At 62.7% G+C, this 14,189-nt stretch overlaps 3 protein-coding genes across 3 annotated transcripts; all 3 read left to right on the forward strand.

Moving 5' to 3' along the window:
* Nucleotides 1-235: 235 nt before the first annotated feature.
* Nucleotides 236-4,528, forward strand: LMJF_17_1110 (putative kinesin; the record flags this gene model as incomplete). Its single annotated transcript, XM_001682316.1, has 1 exon — nucleotides 236-4,528. One exon carries the CDS (start codon nucleotides 236-238, stop codon nucleotides 4,526-4,528), a length of 4,293 nt encoding a protein of 1,430 aa, XP_001682368.1.
* A 2,276-nt stretch (nucleotides 4,529-6,804) lies between these two features.
* LMJF_17_1120 (conserved hypothetical protein) lies at nucleotides 6,805-7,161 on the forward strand (the record flags this gene model as incomplete). Its single annotated transcript, XM_001682317.1, has 1 exon — nucleotides 6,805-7,161. The coding sequence occupies one exon, from the start codon at nucleotides 6,805-6,807 to the stop codon at nucleotides 7,159-7,161; it is 357 nt and encodes a 118-aa protein (XP_001682369.1).
* A 1,098-nt stretch (nucleotides 7,162-8,259) lies between these two features.
* On the forward strand, nucleotides 8,260-11,904 carry LMJF_17_1130 (conserved hypothetical protein; the record flags this gene model as incomplete). Its single annotated transcript, XM_001682318.1, has 1 exon — nucleotides 8,260-11,904. One exon carries the CDS (start codon nucleotides 8,260-8,262, stop codon nucleotides 11,902-11,904), a length of 3,645 nt encoding a protein of 1,214 aa, XP_001682370.1.
* Nucleotides 11,905-14,189: the final 2,285 nt, after the last annotated feature.

Raw genomic sequence — 14,189 nt, forward strand, 5'->3', positions numbered from 1 at the left:
TGCCAGACAGATACACAGCGGCACAAGAGGTCCGCCTTTGTCCGTGTCGGCGCACTCACTGCCCACTCGACACGCGCATTTATTCCCCGCCTCCGCCTCCCCCCTTCTCATAATCCCCCCCCCCCGTCGCTCTCTGCGCTCTGTAAAGGGTGGACGACTCCGCACGGGGGGCATACACTTACGCGTACCTTGCACGACGGAGAAGCAGCGACGTAACACAGCGGCAAGGGGCGCGATGAGCACGGCGGTGGTATCGAGGCCACGTGTGTACGTGCGCATTCGCCCGCTCAACGACCGCGAGGTGCGTGATGGAAAGGGCGAGCTCGCCTGCCGCGGTGACACCCGTCAGCAGGACCTCTTGTTCCTGAAGAAGGATGAGACCCTGGAGCAGCAGGTGCGCTTCGATCAGGTGTTTGACCAGCGCTCGAACCAGCAGCTCGTCTTCGACCACATCGGTCCCGAGATTCTGCGCACGCTGTTCAGCGGCTACAATGCCTCCGTCTTCGCCTACGGGCAGACCGGTAGCGGTAAGACATACACGATGGAGGGCGACAAGGGTGGCGGCGTAAGCGGTGGGGCCTCCTCTGAGGAGCAGGAGGGTCTCATACCTCGCATCATCCGCGGCATCTTCTCCTCCTTCAAGTCCAACGCCGACATAACCGACGCGCTTGTTGAGGTGAGCCTCGTACAGATCTACCAGGAGCGCATCCAGGATCTGCTGAACCATCGCAAACAGGTGGAGATTCACATGGACCGCACCAGCCAGTACGTCGCCCGTGACGCGACCTGGCGGACCGTGCGCAGCCTCGAGGAATGCATGAAGCTGTACGGAGAGGCCTGTAAGATGCGCGCGACTTCGGCGACGGAGATGAACCTAGTGTCCTCGCGTAGCCACATGATTCTCATGCTGCGCATGCAGTGGGACGAGCCAGCGCTGCCAGGGTCGCACGCGCAGCTGAACATGATCGACTTGGCCGGCTCTGAGCGGCTGAGCGAGTCCGGCGCCACTGGTGAATCGATGAAGGAGACGATCACCATCAACAAGTCCCTCAGCGCACTGGGCAATGTCGTGGTGAAGCTGGTGGAGCAGGCGAAGAAGCCGAACAAACGCATACACATTCCGTACAAGGATAGCAAGCTTACCTACCTCTTGCAGTCCAGCTTGGGTGGGGCGAACCTGGTCCACTTCATGCTCGCAGTGTCGGGCAGCGCCATGTGGCGCAGCGAGACAACGTCGACCATCGAATTTGGTAAACGCGCCCTGCAGCTCGTCTTGCGGCCGGTGCGCAACGCCATCGACTACACGCGCCTCGCCGAAATGGAAGCGATGATCGAGCGCATGCGGTCCCACATCGAGTCGCTCGAAGAGGAGCTGCAGCTCAAGCGCAACTTTGAGGCCGCCGGATTTCTGCAGCTGCGACAGATTGCGCAGAGCGACGACGACCCCGTGCAGCGGCGGCGGCGGCACGAAACAAGCACAAATCATAAACACCTCAAGCGGCAGACGGAACTCACCCGCATCATGGCCAACCTGCCGGAGACGTTCGACGACTTGACGTCGCATTGCGTACTTTTCCCCGAGTCGAAGGTGACGTTCCGCGAGCTGGGTGGACTCGAAAAGCTCATCTACTTCGTGGAGAAGTGTGCCTCGAACTACTACCGTGCCAGTGCCGCGCAGACCATCGCCAGCGTGATCGACGAACCTGGGAGGGAGGTCTTCGCCAGCCTTGGCGGCCTCAATGCGTTGGCGGTGCTTCTGCGGGTTCAGGAGGAACGGTGTAAGGAGGCGGCATGCGTCGCCCTCGAGGCTGTGTGCCGCGGCTGCGTGACGAACAAGAGGAGCCTGTCCACCGACGTCTACGCGGAGCTCGTAGACCTTGTCTACGGGTACTCGAATCAGCAGGTGCAGGAGGCGGCGTGTGCGGCCGTTGCCTCCATCGTCGACGGCTACGCCGAGGCGACACGGCGCTTCGAAAGGCTTGACGTGGTTCCGAAACTGCTGGAGACGATCCGCACCTGCCCGGCCGAAGTGGTCAACCTCACCAAGGCGGCAACGAACTGCGTTGGCCGCCTGGCGCATGGCGATAAAGATATGCAGCAAACTATCGCCTCCCTTGGCGGCGTTGACTTGCTCATCGATGTCCTCTTCAGCTCCTCCGGCGACCGCGACCATCAGGTGCCGATTTTAGCTTCGTACGCGCTTGTCAACCTATGCTGCAGCAGTCACGAGAACCTCAAGATGGCGATGGAGCACAGCCGCTATGGCGAGGTAAAGTTCCGGCTGCTTGAGGGCCTTGCGCGCGCCTTCGGCACGAACGCGTCTCGCGAGGGCTTCGGCCGCGCCACGGCACAGGAGACGGCGGGGCCGTTTCCGTACTACGGCGTCACCATCCAGGACGAGTGGACGTACGCCTCGTCCGGCGGCCGACCCATCTTCTCCACCTTCATGGACAACCCACAGTTTCACCTCTACGTGCGTGAGGAGACAGACATCGCTTTCATCATTCAAGACACGCTCTACGAGGCCCGCATGCGCAAGAAGCGGCGCAACAACTCCGTCTACATGGGCATCGCTATTTTCGAGGGCGAGCCGACGCTGGCAAAGCTGGGGCTGAAGCAGCTCGACTTCCACGGCAAGATGATCGAGATCGGCCACTACACTTCCAACTGCGAGAACGTGCTGCATTGCACGCTGCCGGCCTCCGACACGCCGTATATGGTCGTCCCCTTCACGAGTCAGAAGGGCCGGCGCACGCACTTTGCCCTCTCCGCTTTTGGCAACCACCCGATCGAGCTGACGTCGGTGCCGGATCAGGTGGGATGGGTGCACACAGTGCTGCAGGGCAAGTGGACCGAGTTCACGGGCCGCGGAGGCGAGGCCTTCGACTGGCGCTGCAACCCGCAGATTAGGCTGAAGACGAAGGAGGCCTGCCGCGTCGTCTTTGTCCTCTCGTACCTTTCGCTGGATGAGCAGCGGGCGCAGCTGCTACAGGAAGAGGAAGAGAGGGAGGGGCAGAATACCCGTCCGCGCCTGCACGGCCGCCTCTTCTCCAACGCCTTCGCGGCCCACAAGCGCTACCTCAAGGCGATCGTTCCGCTCCCCCAAGGCTCGACCTTCGTGGCCAGCAACACGTTCGCCAGCAACAGCTACATCACCACCTCGGCCAACCTCGACAGGAGCGGGGACTACGCCTACATCCCCTTCACCGAGGCTCCCTTCCAGGACACCTACCGCGTCTCCGTCTACTGCGACTCGGACGACGTGGAGATAAAACCAATGCAGGGGCAGTCCAGCGAGTGGATGTGCGCAAGCCTTTCCGGTGTGTGGCAGGGCAAGCCCGTCTCCATCGATCTCGATACGATCGGTAAGCTGGTGGCGGTCATGTACAGCCCCGGCGCCTTCGTGCGACCGCGTTTGCTGAGCGGTTCGAATCAGAAACGCATCGCCGGCATCGACTCCTACTGGAACACCGAGGCAACAGTGGAGTACGACAGTGATGGGCAGCTCACACTGCAGGTGGAGGCGATGATGCGTAGCGGGACGCCAGGCGCCGCCGCAGCGCGTGGCAACACCCAGTCGGCCACGAACCAGGTGACGCAAGTGCCGGCGACGGATATCAAGTTCGACCTTTTTATCTTCACCGATAGAAAGTGCACCCTCACACGGGTCGGCTTCGACGCCTCACCCAGCTCGTGGCCGTGTCCGACGCAATCCACCTCTCTGGCCTTGCTAGCCTACCCGCAGCTCGTCGAAGACGTCGACGCCATCGGCGGCGATGACGAAGACAACAGCGACAGCCTCGCCAGCGAACTGTGTCGCGATGACTCAGACAGCATCTCGGCAGCCGCGCAAGAGGCTCGTGAGACGGAGCTGCTGCGATTATTGGAGAAGCAAGAGGCCGCGAATCACATCCTCAAGTTGCAGCTGGCGCAGCAGGCGCGTGAGCTGGAGGAGCTGCGGAACGGCGGTGCCAGTGCGACCACCTTGTCAAACAGCGACGGGAAGCGTGGGAGCAGCGTGAAGCCGTCAGGGACCAAAACACCGAAAAGGACCCTGTCAGCCACGATGGACGGCTACGCGGGCTTCTCAGAGGAGGGACATCGGTCCAGGAAGGAGGTCGGCGGCGACGGCAGCGCGCAGGCCACGCTTCGCAATCCCAGTAGTGGTAATACTTCAGGCTCGGCCGAAACCAAGGGAGCAGCGGCCAAGCCGCCTTCTACCGGGCTGGGACAGCGAGACACCAACACGAACGGTGCTGGCGCGTGGGGCCAGAAGCCGTTGCCCCTCGCAGGGACGACGTTGCCGACGAACAGGTCGGGCATGGCCGACAACACCGCCTCGGCTGCACCGTCCCCGCAGGTGAAGGAGTTAGTGGACTACACGCTGGTGAAGCTGATCGAAATGGGCAAGCGTGCCGCTACCAGTGCTCGCTTGGCCGACAAGAAGGAGGACAGGAAGTGGAGGGCAATGCTGAAAGACATTGAGGAGGTGCATCAGCGACTGCACGATGCCTTTAGTATACTTTGACTTCTGTAACAGGCGAGCGGGGGGGATGGGGGCGTTGCGGACGCCGAAGTGGCTGTGTGTGTGCGTGTGTGTGTTGCTGCGCGGACCCATATGGCAGCCCCTCGCCCCTTCAGCCCTGTCCCTGCCCCTTAGTTCTGTCCCCGTTCGATTTGGATGAATGAGTATTGTGTTGCCTTTTCACTTGTTTGCTGATGTTTTCTGCTTCCCTATTGTGTGGCTGCGGTTGCCCGCCGGCGTGGCTGAGCCTGGCTGCTTGTCCTTGGTGGCCCTTCTCGGGATGGGGCTTGCGCCGCACGCACGGCACCGCCAATACTTGTATGCCCATGGGCGCACGCAGGCTAGGCAGCCAACGGACAACCCCCTCTCCTTTGGTATGTCGATTTCTTTATTGCTCCTGTAGGGCCCTCGTGTGTTCCTTTTCCGGTGTTTCCGCCTTTTCCTTCATGCTCTTCCGATGCGCGTGTGTTTATGCACCCATCTATGCCCCCCCCCCCCCCCCCCGGTGTCTCTGTGCCTTGTCTGGTCCCTCAGCGCCACCCTCCTTCTTCTTCCTCTGAGCGCTCCGCTCATGTGACTCTCCACTCGTATATACGTGTCTGTGGTGTCGCCTTACCACCCACGTCCGAGGGAGAATGGGAGCGAGACCAGATGCACCTCTTCGTCGGCATTGCATTCGTCTACACGTATAGCTAAGCTTCGTTGCTCGTGTAAATCTGAATTCGCCCGTGTGCATGGAATGCCTCCACCTCCGCCTCCCTTTCAATCTTTTCCACATCTCCCTCGTCTTCTCAAGCCCATGACTGTTTCTCTTGTTCGGTCCTGTTATAACTGGGCTCTCTCGCTGTGCGTGTGCGTGCGTGCGTGTCTTCGTCCCTTCACCCTTATTTCTCTCTGTGTTTGGTGTGTTGTTGGTGTTCTCGCTACGTCTCTCCCCTCCCTTTCCCCCTTCCGTTCCGCTCCCCTCCCATCACCGATGGGGGCTCGGGCGTGTGTCGTTCGGTGTTTCGGTGTGCAGCTTTCCTTTGGATGCTCTATTCCGTTGTCATATGCTTTCGCTTGTAAGCTGCGCACGTGCACGTGTGCTCGTGTGGCGAGCGAGCGAGGGCGTGAGAGAGGGAGAGGCAGGAGGAGGAGGCGGAGATAGAAGCCTATAGATACGTGACAGAAGAAAAAAAATGAAGAGAGGCATACACGGGGACACGGCCGGGGGGGGGGAGAATGTAAGGTTGAGAGAGAGAGAGCATGAGAACAGGCCGCCTCTACTGCACAGCCGGACCTGCTCGCGCATCTCCTTCCCCCTCTCCCCCTTCCTCAGTGCAGTCCTTCATCCTTTGAATGGAGGCTCACCCCTTTTCTCCTTCTTCTCTGCACGCGCTATATATTCGACGGGTTCTCCCATCACCTCCTCACTCGCCCACGCCCTTCTCGTTGTCTCTTGCGATGTACTGTAGTCCAAGTTTTAACTAGAGTCAGGCAAGCTATACATCCGCACACCCACGAGCGCCTTCGTAGAGAGAGAGAGAAGCCGCGCAGCTGCACCTGAAGACGAGGTTGCAGGGGTGGTGTGGAGACTTGAGGTCTGTCTGCTGCAGCCTTTCATCCCTGCGAGCCACTATCGAACACAGGCTTTGGTGCCCCCTTCGTTCTTTTGCTGCCCCGCGCCATCACGGCGTCCCTTCCTGTCGCTGCATGGCCGCCCCCTGCCTGAGCGCTTCGCACAGTACATGTCCCCCTCCCCTCCTTCTCTCCCCCGTTTTGTGCGCTCTCCTTCTCCATACACCCCCTCCGGTCACCTGCTGCTGCTGCTGCTGCTGCACGCGTCCCTCGCACCCAATTCACGCCAACGCCACACACACACACACACACACACACACACGGCAACGCCTGGTGCCATTCTATGCAGCAGCTTTGCCGCTCGCGTAGTATTCTTAGTCGGTCTTCTCCCCCGCTGTTTCGTCTTGTATATAGGCCACATTTCCCTCCCCCTTCCCCCTCGTGTGCGTGTGTGCTTTGGGTTTGTATTCTTCGTAGTGAGATCGCTAGTCCTTCGTCGTTGCGGTTTGGCGGCCTCCCCCCTCACCCCAGGCACGAACCTTTACATCAAAGACGAACCCCCAAGAAATAGTTTCATAGGACTGCCACACCTCGATAGCTAGACACACGCGTTGCTGCTGCTGCTTCTGCTTCTGCTGCTGCTGCCTTCTCCCTCTACACGCTCCTCTCCTGACTGCTTGCTGCATCCCCACACAGCTTTACGTAGTGGATGCGGTAGGACCATGCTCCGCTCACTGCACCGTACCGCGCCGTTGGCCGTGACGGCGACGACGACCACTTTATCCGCGTCCGCCGTGCCCCTTGCCTTGCAGACGGCAGCTCGGACCAAGTACGTGCGGCAGCCCAGTGCTCAGTGGGACCCTGTTCACGAGGATATCAACGCTCACGTGAAGCGCCGCATCCCGGGCGAGACGCGTGTCGATCGCGTGAGGCGCTTCGCGCGTGAGTGGCGTAACGTGGAGCTGGAGCTGGGGGTGTACAAGGACTCCCGCGGCCGCGAGATCAAGTACCGCAAGACGTTTGTGTACCGCTACACCTACCCGAACGCCTTTGACGAGTTCTGGTGGCCGTGCAAGTAGGGAGGGAGAAGGCGAGAAAGCGGGCCGAGGTGCGTGTGCACGAGGAGCGGTAATGATGATGATGATTACGATTGGAGGGTCGCCAAGGACTTGTGGGACGCTCTAGACATCGTGAGGGGGTGGGCGGGTGAGTGGATGAAAAGACGTACTGCGATGGGGGGGGGTCAGTGCGTCCCTGTTGCCTATGTGGAAGGTGGTGGCCGGGGGGTGGGTGGGCGGGTTCGGTGTCGCTGCAGCCCGGCGTGCTCTCGCCTTCGCTTTCCCATTCCCCTCTCCTCCGTCTCGCTCTCTCACCGCCACGGGTCTGTGCTCGCTGATGTGTGGATGTCGTGCGCTGCCGTTGCTTGAGGGCGGCGGTTTCGTGGTCGTTCTCGACTTCTTTCGCTCTGCTCGCTCTCGCCCGCTCTCGCATTCTCGTCTGCGTTAGGCTCCTGCGCTCTTCTTTGCTGTTTCTTCGTCGCCTTCCTCCTCCTGCGGCCCACCCCACCCCGACGCACCCCTCTCTGTCGATGTGCTCAGCTTCTCTCCATCTTGCTGAGAGAGTTATGCATAAGTGCGTGGCTACTTGTTCGATACGCGTCACCCGACGCTGCGACAAGGGGAGGAAAGGCAACTGCAGCTGCGAAGCAACAAGGTACATGCGACAGGGATCAACCTGTACGCCTGCGTGTCCTGGCGTCATCTGTATGCACACGTGTGCGGGTGTGCACCTACCAACACGCACTAACACACGCATCGCCAGTCTCACTGCGTGTGTCGCCTTCCCCTTCCTCCTCTTCCTACTCACGCGAAAAAGGCATTGGGACGCCCGTGCTTGCCGATCGCTTTACTTTTGGCATCCCTTCCCCCAACACGAGTCGGCAGCGCAGGCGCGCCGGAGTGGAGGAGGTGCGGGACGCCGCGGCACATACCTTTGTACGGCTGGAGAGGAAGTCCTCCTCCTCCTCCTCCTCCTCGGCGCACCCCTCTATTTCTTCGCACCTGCCTCGCACGGCGTCTACCCCTTCCCCCTTTCCCTTCCCTGGCAAAGATGTACTGCCTCACCCTCCGCACCCTTCTGCTCCGCCTCCCTGTGGCCGTCCTGACTGGCACCTGTGCATGCGCCTATGGGCATCTCCCCCTTCTCTTCCTCCTCCTCCCTTCTTTCCTTCGCAACTGCAACAGCCACTGCTTCCTGCAGCAGCAGCGACAGCCATGATGCGTCCCACGCGACGCGCCTTCTTCGACTCCTTCCGGGCCGCCCGTGGCGAGCTCGACCATCTCTTCTCTTCAATGAAATCGGAGCAGCACATGCGCAAGGCGGTGCGGCAGTACCTTATCCCCTCCCTCTCTCGCCGGCTGCACCGCTCCAGTGGGGGGCGTCTGGGACGCGCGCAAGAGCGCAGTCTTTTCCGTACCAACGCCTCTCTCCTCTTGCAGGAGGCGCGGCGACGTTGCAACCACCGCGTCGCGGCCGCCGCGCTGGACGTTGTGCTCGCTGAGTCACAGCTGTCTCACTTTGCGCAGTTGTTCGAGCCTACATGGATCAAGGACGCCGTCTCGTCGTGCCGCAGTGCGGCAGAGCTGCGCGTTATCGAGGGCGTGCTGCGGCAGCACGAGCGGAGAGTGCTCGCCAGCGGCTCTGCCGCCACCTCAGAGGGGTTTCTGCTGGCCGCAGCCTTTGGCCGCTCGCGAGCAACGGAGAGTGCGCTGCGCCTCGGAGACGACGATGCCGATGCCGATGCCGATGCCGGTGCGGATGCCGACGACGGTGCACAGGGAGGCTCACTTGCCTCCACGCGCACCGCTTCGCTACAAGCGACAGGCGACACACTGGCCAGCCGCGGCCCGGCTGAGGGCAGTGGCGCTGGCGTCACGATTTCCAAAGAAGCTCGCGTGTCGGCTGCTCTGGCACAACTGCCGTCACTCACCGACCTCGCCACAACGGGCGGCACTGGAAGCGACGCGCTCTGGTCGTCGCCGGAGGAGCGAGCGGCCGCCGGGCTGCGAGGGCTGCAGCGTCAACAGCGTAATTTGACGGCAGGTCCAAACGTGTCCTTTACCCGCTACTTCCTTCATCAAGGCCTTGTGCGCCACGAGGGGGAGCTCATGGCGCTGTATCAAGCCATGCGCGCTCGACCGCTGGACGTGAGCTTCCGTGTCGTCGGCGGTGGCGATGCTGCCAGCGAAGCCGCGCAGTCCCCCAGGCTTCTCTCGCCGCACGCCAGCGCCGTGCACACTCTGCTGCAGCGCCGCCGTGGTTTGCACCGCGTGCCGTGGCTGCCACCAGCGATGGGCGCCTATACCCTCGACACCCGCGCTAGCATCCCTGCTGACACGGTGCTGGCGAACCGGCAGCTGCTGCGGTCCCTCGCTCGTGAGCGTCTTATTGTGTATCAGAGCTTGCCGAGTATGCTGCCTATCTACTACCTTGACCCACAGCCAGGGGAGTGCGTGCTGGATATGTGCGCGTCGCCGGGCAACAAGACAGCGCTGATACTGGACTGCATGCACGCTGACGGCAACCACCATGCACACTGGCCCTCATCTACCACATCCGAGGCCGGCGTCACGGCGTGTGAGACTGGCCGCCGCGCTCTTGTCGGCAGCGGCTGTGTCGTCGCCAACGAGGCACAGGCTTCCCGCATTTCAGATCTGCAGGAGCGTCTGCGCAACGTATCGCCTGAGGTGGTCGTCACTCAGGGACGGGGGCAGGCGCTTGGGCTGGGAGACTGGCACGAAGGCAGCAGCAGCAACGGCGGCGTGTGCGGCGGAGGCGATGAATCGCCCCTTGCGCATGGGGCCGTTCTTGTTGAAGGCTTGTACGACCGCGTGCTGGTCGACGCGCCGTGCTCCGGTGAGGGCCGCATGGGACGCGACGCCCTCTCGTGGCGGCTGTGGCACCCAGGACGCGGCATCGAGTTTTTTCCGTTGCAGTGCGCGCTGCTGCAGCGTGCGGTGCGGCTGTGCAAGACGGGTGGCCGTATCGTCTACGCCACCTGCACTCTCAATCCACTGGAGAACGAGGCGGTTGTGGCGGCGGTGCTGCGGGCGTGCGGCGGCGCCGTGGAGCTCATACCTCCTCCGCGCCCACTGCCACGGCGGACCGAGCTCCAGACTGAGGAGGACGGCGGTGGCAGTGTGCCGCCACTGCGCCTCACTGCTGGGTTGCGGAGCTGGGACGTCCCATCCGGCGCCGGAGGATTCTTGTGTAGCGCCACGGAGGCCTACGCACAAGGCGAGAGCGCAGCACGGCTGCCACCCGACATGTTTGCGCCGGCATCGGCGGGTGCGGACGGCGACCGCACGGACATCAGCGGTGCACTGCAGCGGTGCTGCCGCCGCGTCATGCCGCACCTGAACGGCAACGCAGACGGCTTCTTTGTCGCGGTTCTCGAGAAGCGAGCAGGCGTACCACACATGCTTGGCACTGCAGAGAGCCGGTCTTTAGTAGCACCGCCATCGCGCCTCGACCCTGCACCCGCCACTGCCGTCAGGCCGACTTCGACCGCTGCGGCGTCGCTGGCCGTCTCGCTCGCTGGCGGCAGCAACATTTTGAATGATCGCGGCTTTGTGCGACTGCCTCCGTCGCATCACCTCGTGCTCAAGCACCTGGGCGGATTCTTCACCTCGGCCCCGCCGCGCCAGGCGTCAGCACCGGCCACGGCTTCTTCTTGCATGGCTGCACAGCCGCAGCAGGGCGAGTGTGCCAGCGTTCAAGCCTTCCTAGAGGGGCACGGCTGGACGGCAGTCTGGTGCGAAGGAGAGGGGCTGCGCCTCCTCTCTCAGGCTACAGTGCAGCTGCTGCGGCGTCATTCTACCGTTCCGGTGGCGCTGCCAAAGGGCAGGTCGAATAGCTCCGCTCTCGGCTTCGCCCGCCATCCTGAGGAAGCATCCAAGGCGTCCCCCGCACCGCCGTCCACCGGCACGGAGCTACTCGACGCGGGTGTGCTCGTGGTGGGCGCGCAGGGGGAGCTGACGGAGCGCGGGGCGGCGCTGATCCGCCCAAGCGCGAGGAGCCGCGTTGTTTCGCTGCCGCTCCCTCTTGCGCAGCTGCTGCTGGCAAATCGCACGCTCGACGTTGGCGCCTCACTGCAGCTCATGCCGGCCTACGTGCAGGAGGCGGATCAGGCTCTGGGACCGCAGCACGGCTTCCTGGCGCCGTCTTCAGCTGCCATGCGGGGCAGAGACGAGCCGGCATCCAGCGAGGCACACGCCTCGACGTGGTACCGAGAGGCCCTCGCGGCTCTCACCCCGGCACTCAGTGGGGGAGCAGGGGCGGCCGGTAACGCCATCGTCGTGGTGCGTGTATCGTCCTCCGGCCCCTCAGCCTCCCCGTCATGGGCGGCACCGCTGGCTCTGTGGGCCTGGCCCGTGCGCGTTGAAGTGATCCAGCCATGGTCGTGGCACGACATCGGCGACACGCCACGGGGGCTGGCGCGGCTTCACTTGACGCTCCCCACAGCCGCGCGTCACCGCACGCAGGCCCTCATTGGCCGCTTGCAAGGACACGCGCATCGCCAGCGGAGCACGCAGGAGCGGCTGCAAGCCAGCTCACGGCATGACCCATCGCTCATGATGGGCCAACAGGCGTTGCACGGTTCCGCAATGCAGGCGAGCCAGCAGCATCGACTTCTCTTTGGCGGTGCTGCGCAGGCGTCGGCGTTGCGAGCACGACCAACAGAGGCGCTGCCCGCTCGGGATTCAACGATGACCACCCCTGCGACACCCTTGTCGCAGTCGTTGGACGTGTTCGAGCTGTGATACTGGCTGGACTTGCAAGCAAAGCGCTCACCGCCTCGCTCTTGCCGCGCGCCGCTCACATCACGCGTAACGCTTAACCACGTTGTACCCACGCATACGCGCACAGCTAAGTGCGGAGACGTATCAGTGACCGTAAGGGCGGGGGGGGGGAGGGGGGGGGAAAGACGAGGGGAACGATATGGCAAGGCATACCCTCTTGTGCACTGCTGTGACAAGGCACCCTGTCAACTTCCTCTGTTTTCAAGTTTGGGCGCCGCTTCGGAGCATCCAGCTCTCCATCCTCCCCTCCCTCCGGCACCAGAGAGGGGCTCCTCTCCATGCACGCATGCCCTCACCTCGGCACAGACCGATCGTAAGGCAGGCGTATGTCGCGGCACACGCACAGACATGTATGACGCTAGAGGTGTGGCGAAGAACGTGGAATGCGGGCGCATCTCGCTTCTCTTGTCTTCTCGATTCTCATCCTCTCGTGCGGCCACTGCGCAGGATCAGCACCACCACCACCACGACCAACCCCCTCCCCCACTGCACCGCACTGCGCGAAGACAGACAGAGCTCACCATAAGACGACATGTGCAACAATGCCCTATTCACGTCATGTCGTGCACGCCACGTTGGCGTCCCCCTCTCGCACGCGTGCCGGAGCGGTCCCGGTAGCATTGTAATGCGAGCATGCACACATTCCCCACCTGCGCACGGACTCGGCGCCCCACATACATAAACGCTCCCCCCTCTGCCGGTCGCCGTGCTGGATGGAGGCCTACCTGGCCCTTCGATCAAGACGGCATCACAGAGGTGACGTTGGGGGACCCCTATGGACTACACCTGCAAGTGGCGCTTCGAAAAGCTTCTCTACCTGGCAGGCGGAGGAAAGGACGAACAACGACAGCCGCCCACTTGCATTGGAGCGGACTGAAGCCGCTTAGGGAGTCCACGTCTCACATCGCCTCCGACGAATTCCGCGCCTCGGAGTTCCAGCGCCTTGAAGAGAACATGAGGAAGCTCATTAGCGTCTCGTCGGCGGCGTACGGGAAGCTGGTCAGCGACGTCGCGTCGGTTCGGAAATTCCGCTCCGTCTTGGAAGAGGTGCGCGCTTGCGATGGCCGACTTGGGTGTACCGCCACAGCAGCCCCGGTCATTGCCTTCCCACCTCCAATACAATGGCCCCCGCCGCCTTACGGGGCTGCCGCACGCACAATGCGACGCCTACGTGGCACAGGGCGCTCCGATGGCGCCCGCATCCCCGAAGGGTGACAACAAGGAGAGGGAAGCGGCGGAATGAGAACACGCATGTGCTCCCCACGCCTCGAATACGCGCCATCGTGCTCCCGTGCAGGATACCCGGCTGTCACAGCCTGAAGAGGAGGAGGGGCCATCCTGCACGTCCTACAAAATTCTACCCGAGACCGGCCCATTGACGCCTACTAGCGGCCAGAGAAGAGCGGAGGGGAGCCCCTTTGCACGCGGCACTGGTCGAAGCGATGCACACTGCCGATCTGTGTGGCGAGATGAGGAGCGAGAGGCAGCAACGAGCGCAGTGCATGGGACGTACCCCCGACCAGTGCCCCCGCGCGTTCCCAGAGGGCGTCACTCCTCCGCCGCCAGTGACAGACGCGGATGTCGAGGCCCCTCCCCTCACTGGCAGCAACCATTATGGTGTGCCGAGCGCAGCACCGACCCCTCTTCTTGAATGGGCGATCGCCGTCGTGAAGGAGAAGAAAGGTCGTCTCAGATGGCGGCGCCCTCATTCTCTGGTCGCGACAAGTCAACACAGCTGGCCAGATGACCAGCTTTACAACGCGGAGGTGGGTCTGGATGCACAGCCAGGGGAGAACTCGTGCTCGACGACTGTGTGTGTTGGGGAACGGTGGTGGTGGTGGTGGTGGGGGGGACGGATCTGGCAAGGCCATCTTTTCCAGGTGCTTCTTTCCGTGCATCTGCGGCCGCTCTTGAGCCTGTGAACCAGGGACGGCTCCGTGCATCAGCGAAGAGCGCACCCGAATGAGCTTGGCCGTTGGCCCAGAGGTGATGCGGGTGGTGACAGCAACATCGGCCTGCCATCCTATGCGGGCCAAGCGACCCGCCTCCGAAATTCACGTGTAGGTCTCCATCAACAGCATCCAAGGGACGGGTGGTCGACAGGGAGTGGAGACAGCTCTGCAGGCGCCCCGAAACGCCGCGGAAACGCTTAGCGTCACCTTGAATGACGACGAGACCGGCGTCTGCAACATGTCTGCGTTGGCTGGCGTGGTGCTTGACCACGACATGGGAGCGGTCTGCGGCGG

The sequence above is a fragment of the Leishmania major genome, chromosome 17 (genome assembly GCF_000002725.2).
Source record: "Leishmania major strain Friedlin complete genome, chromosome 17".
Classification (NCBI taxonomy): domain Eukaryota; phylum Euglenozoa; class Kinetoplastea; order Trypanosomatida; family Trypanosomatidae; genus Leishmania; species Leishmania major.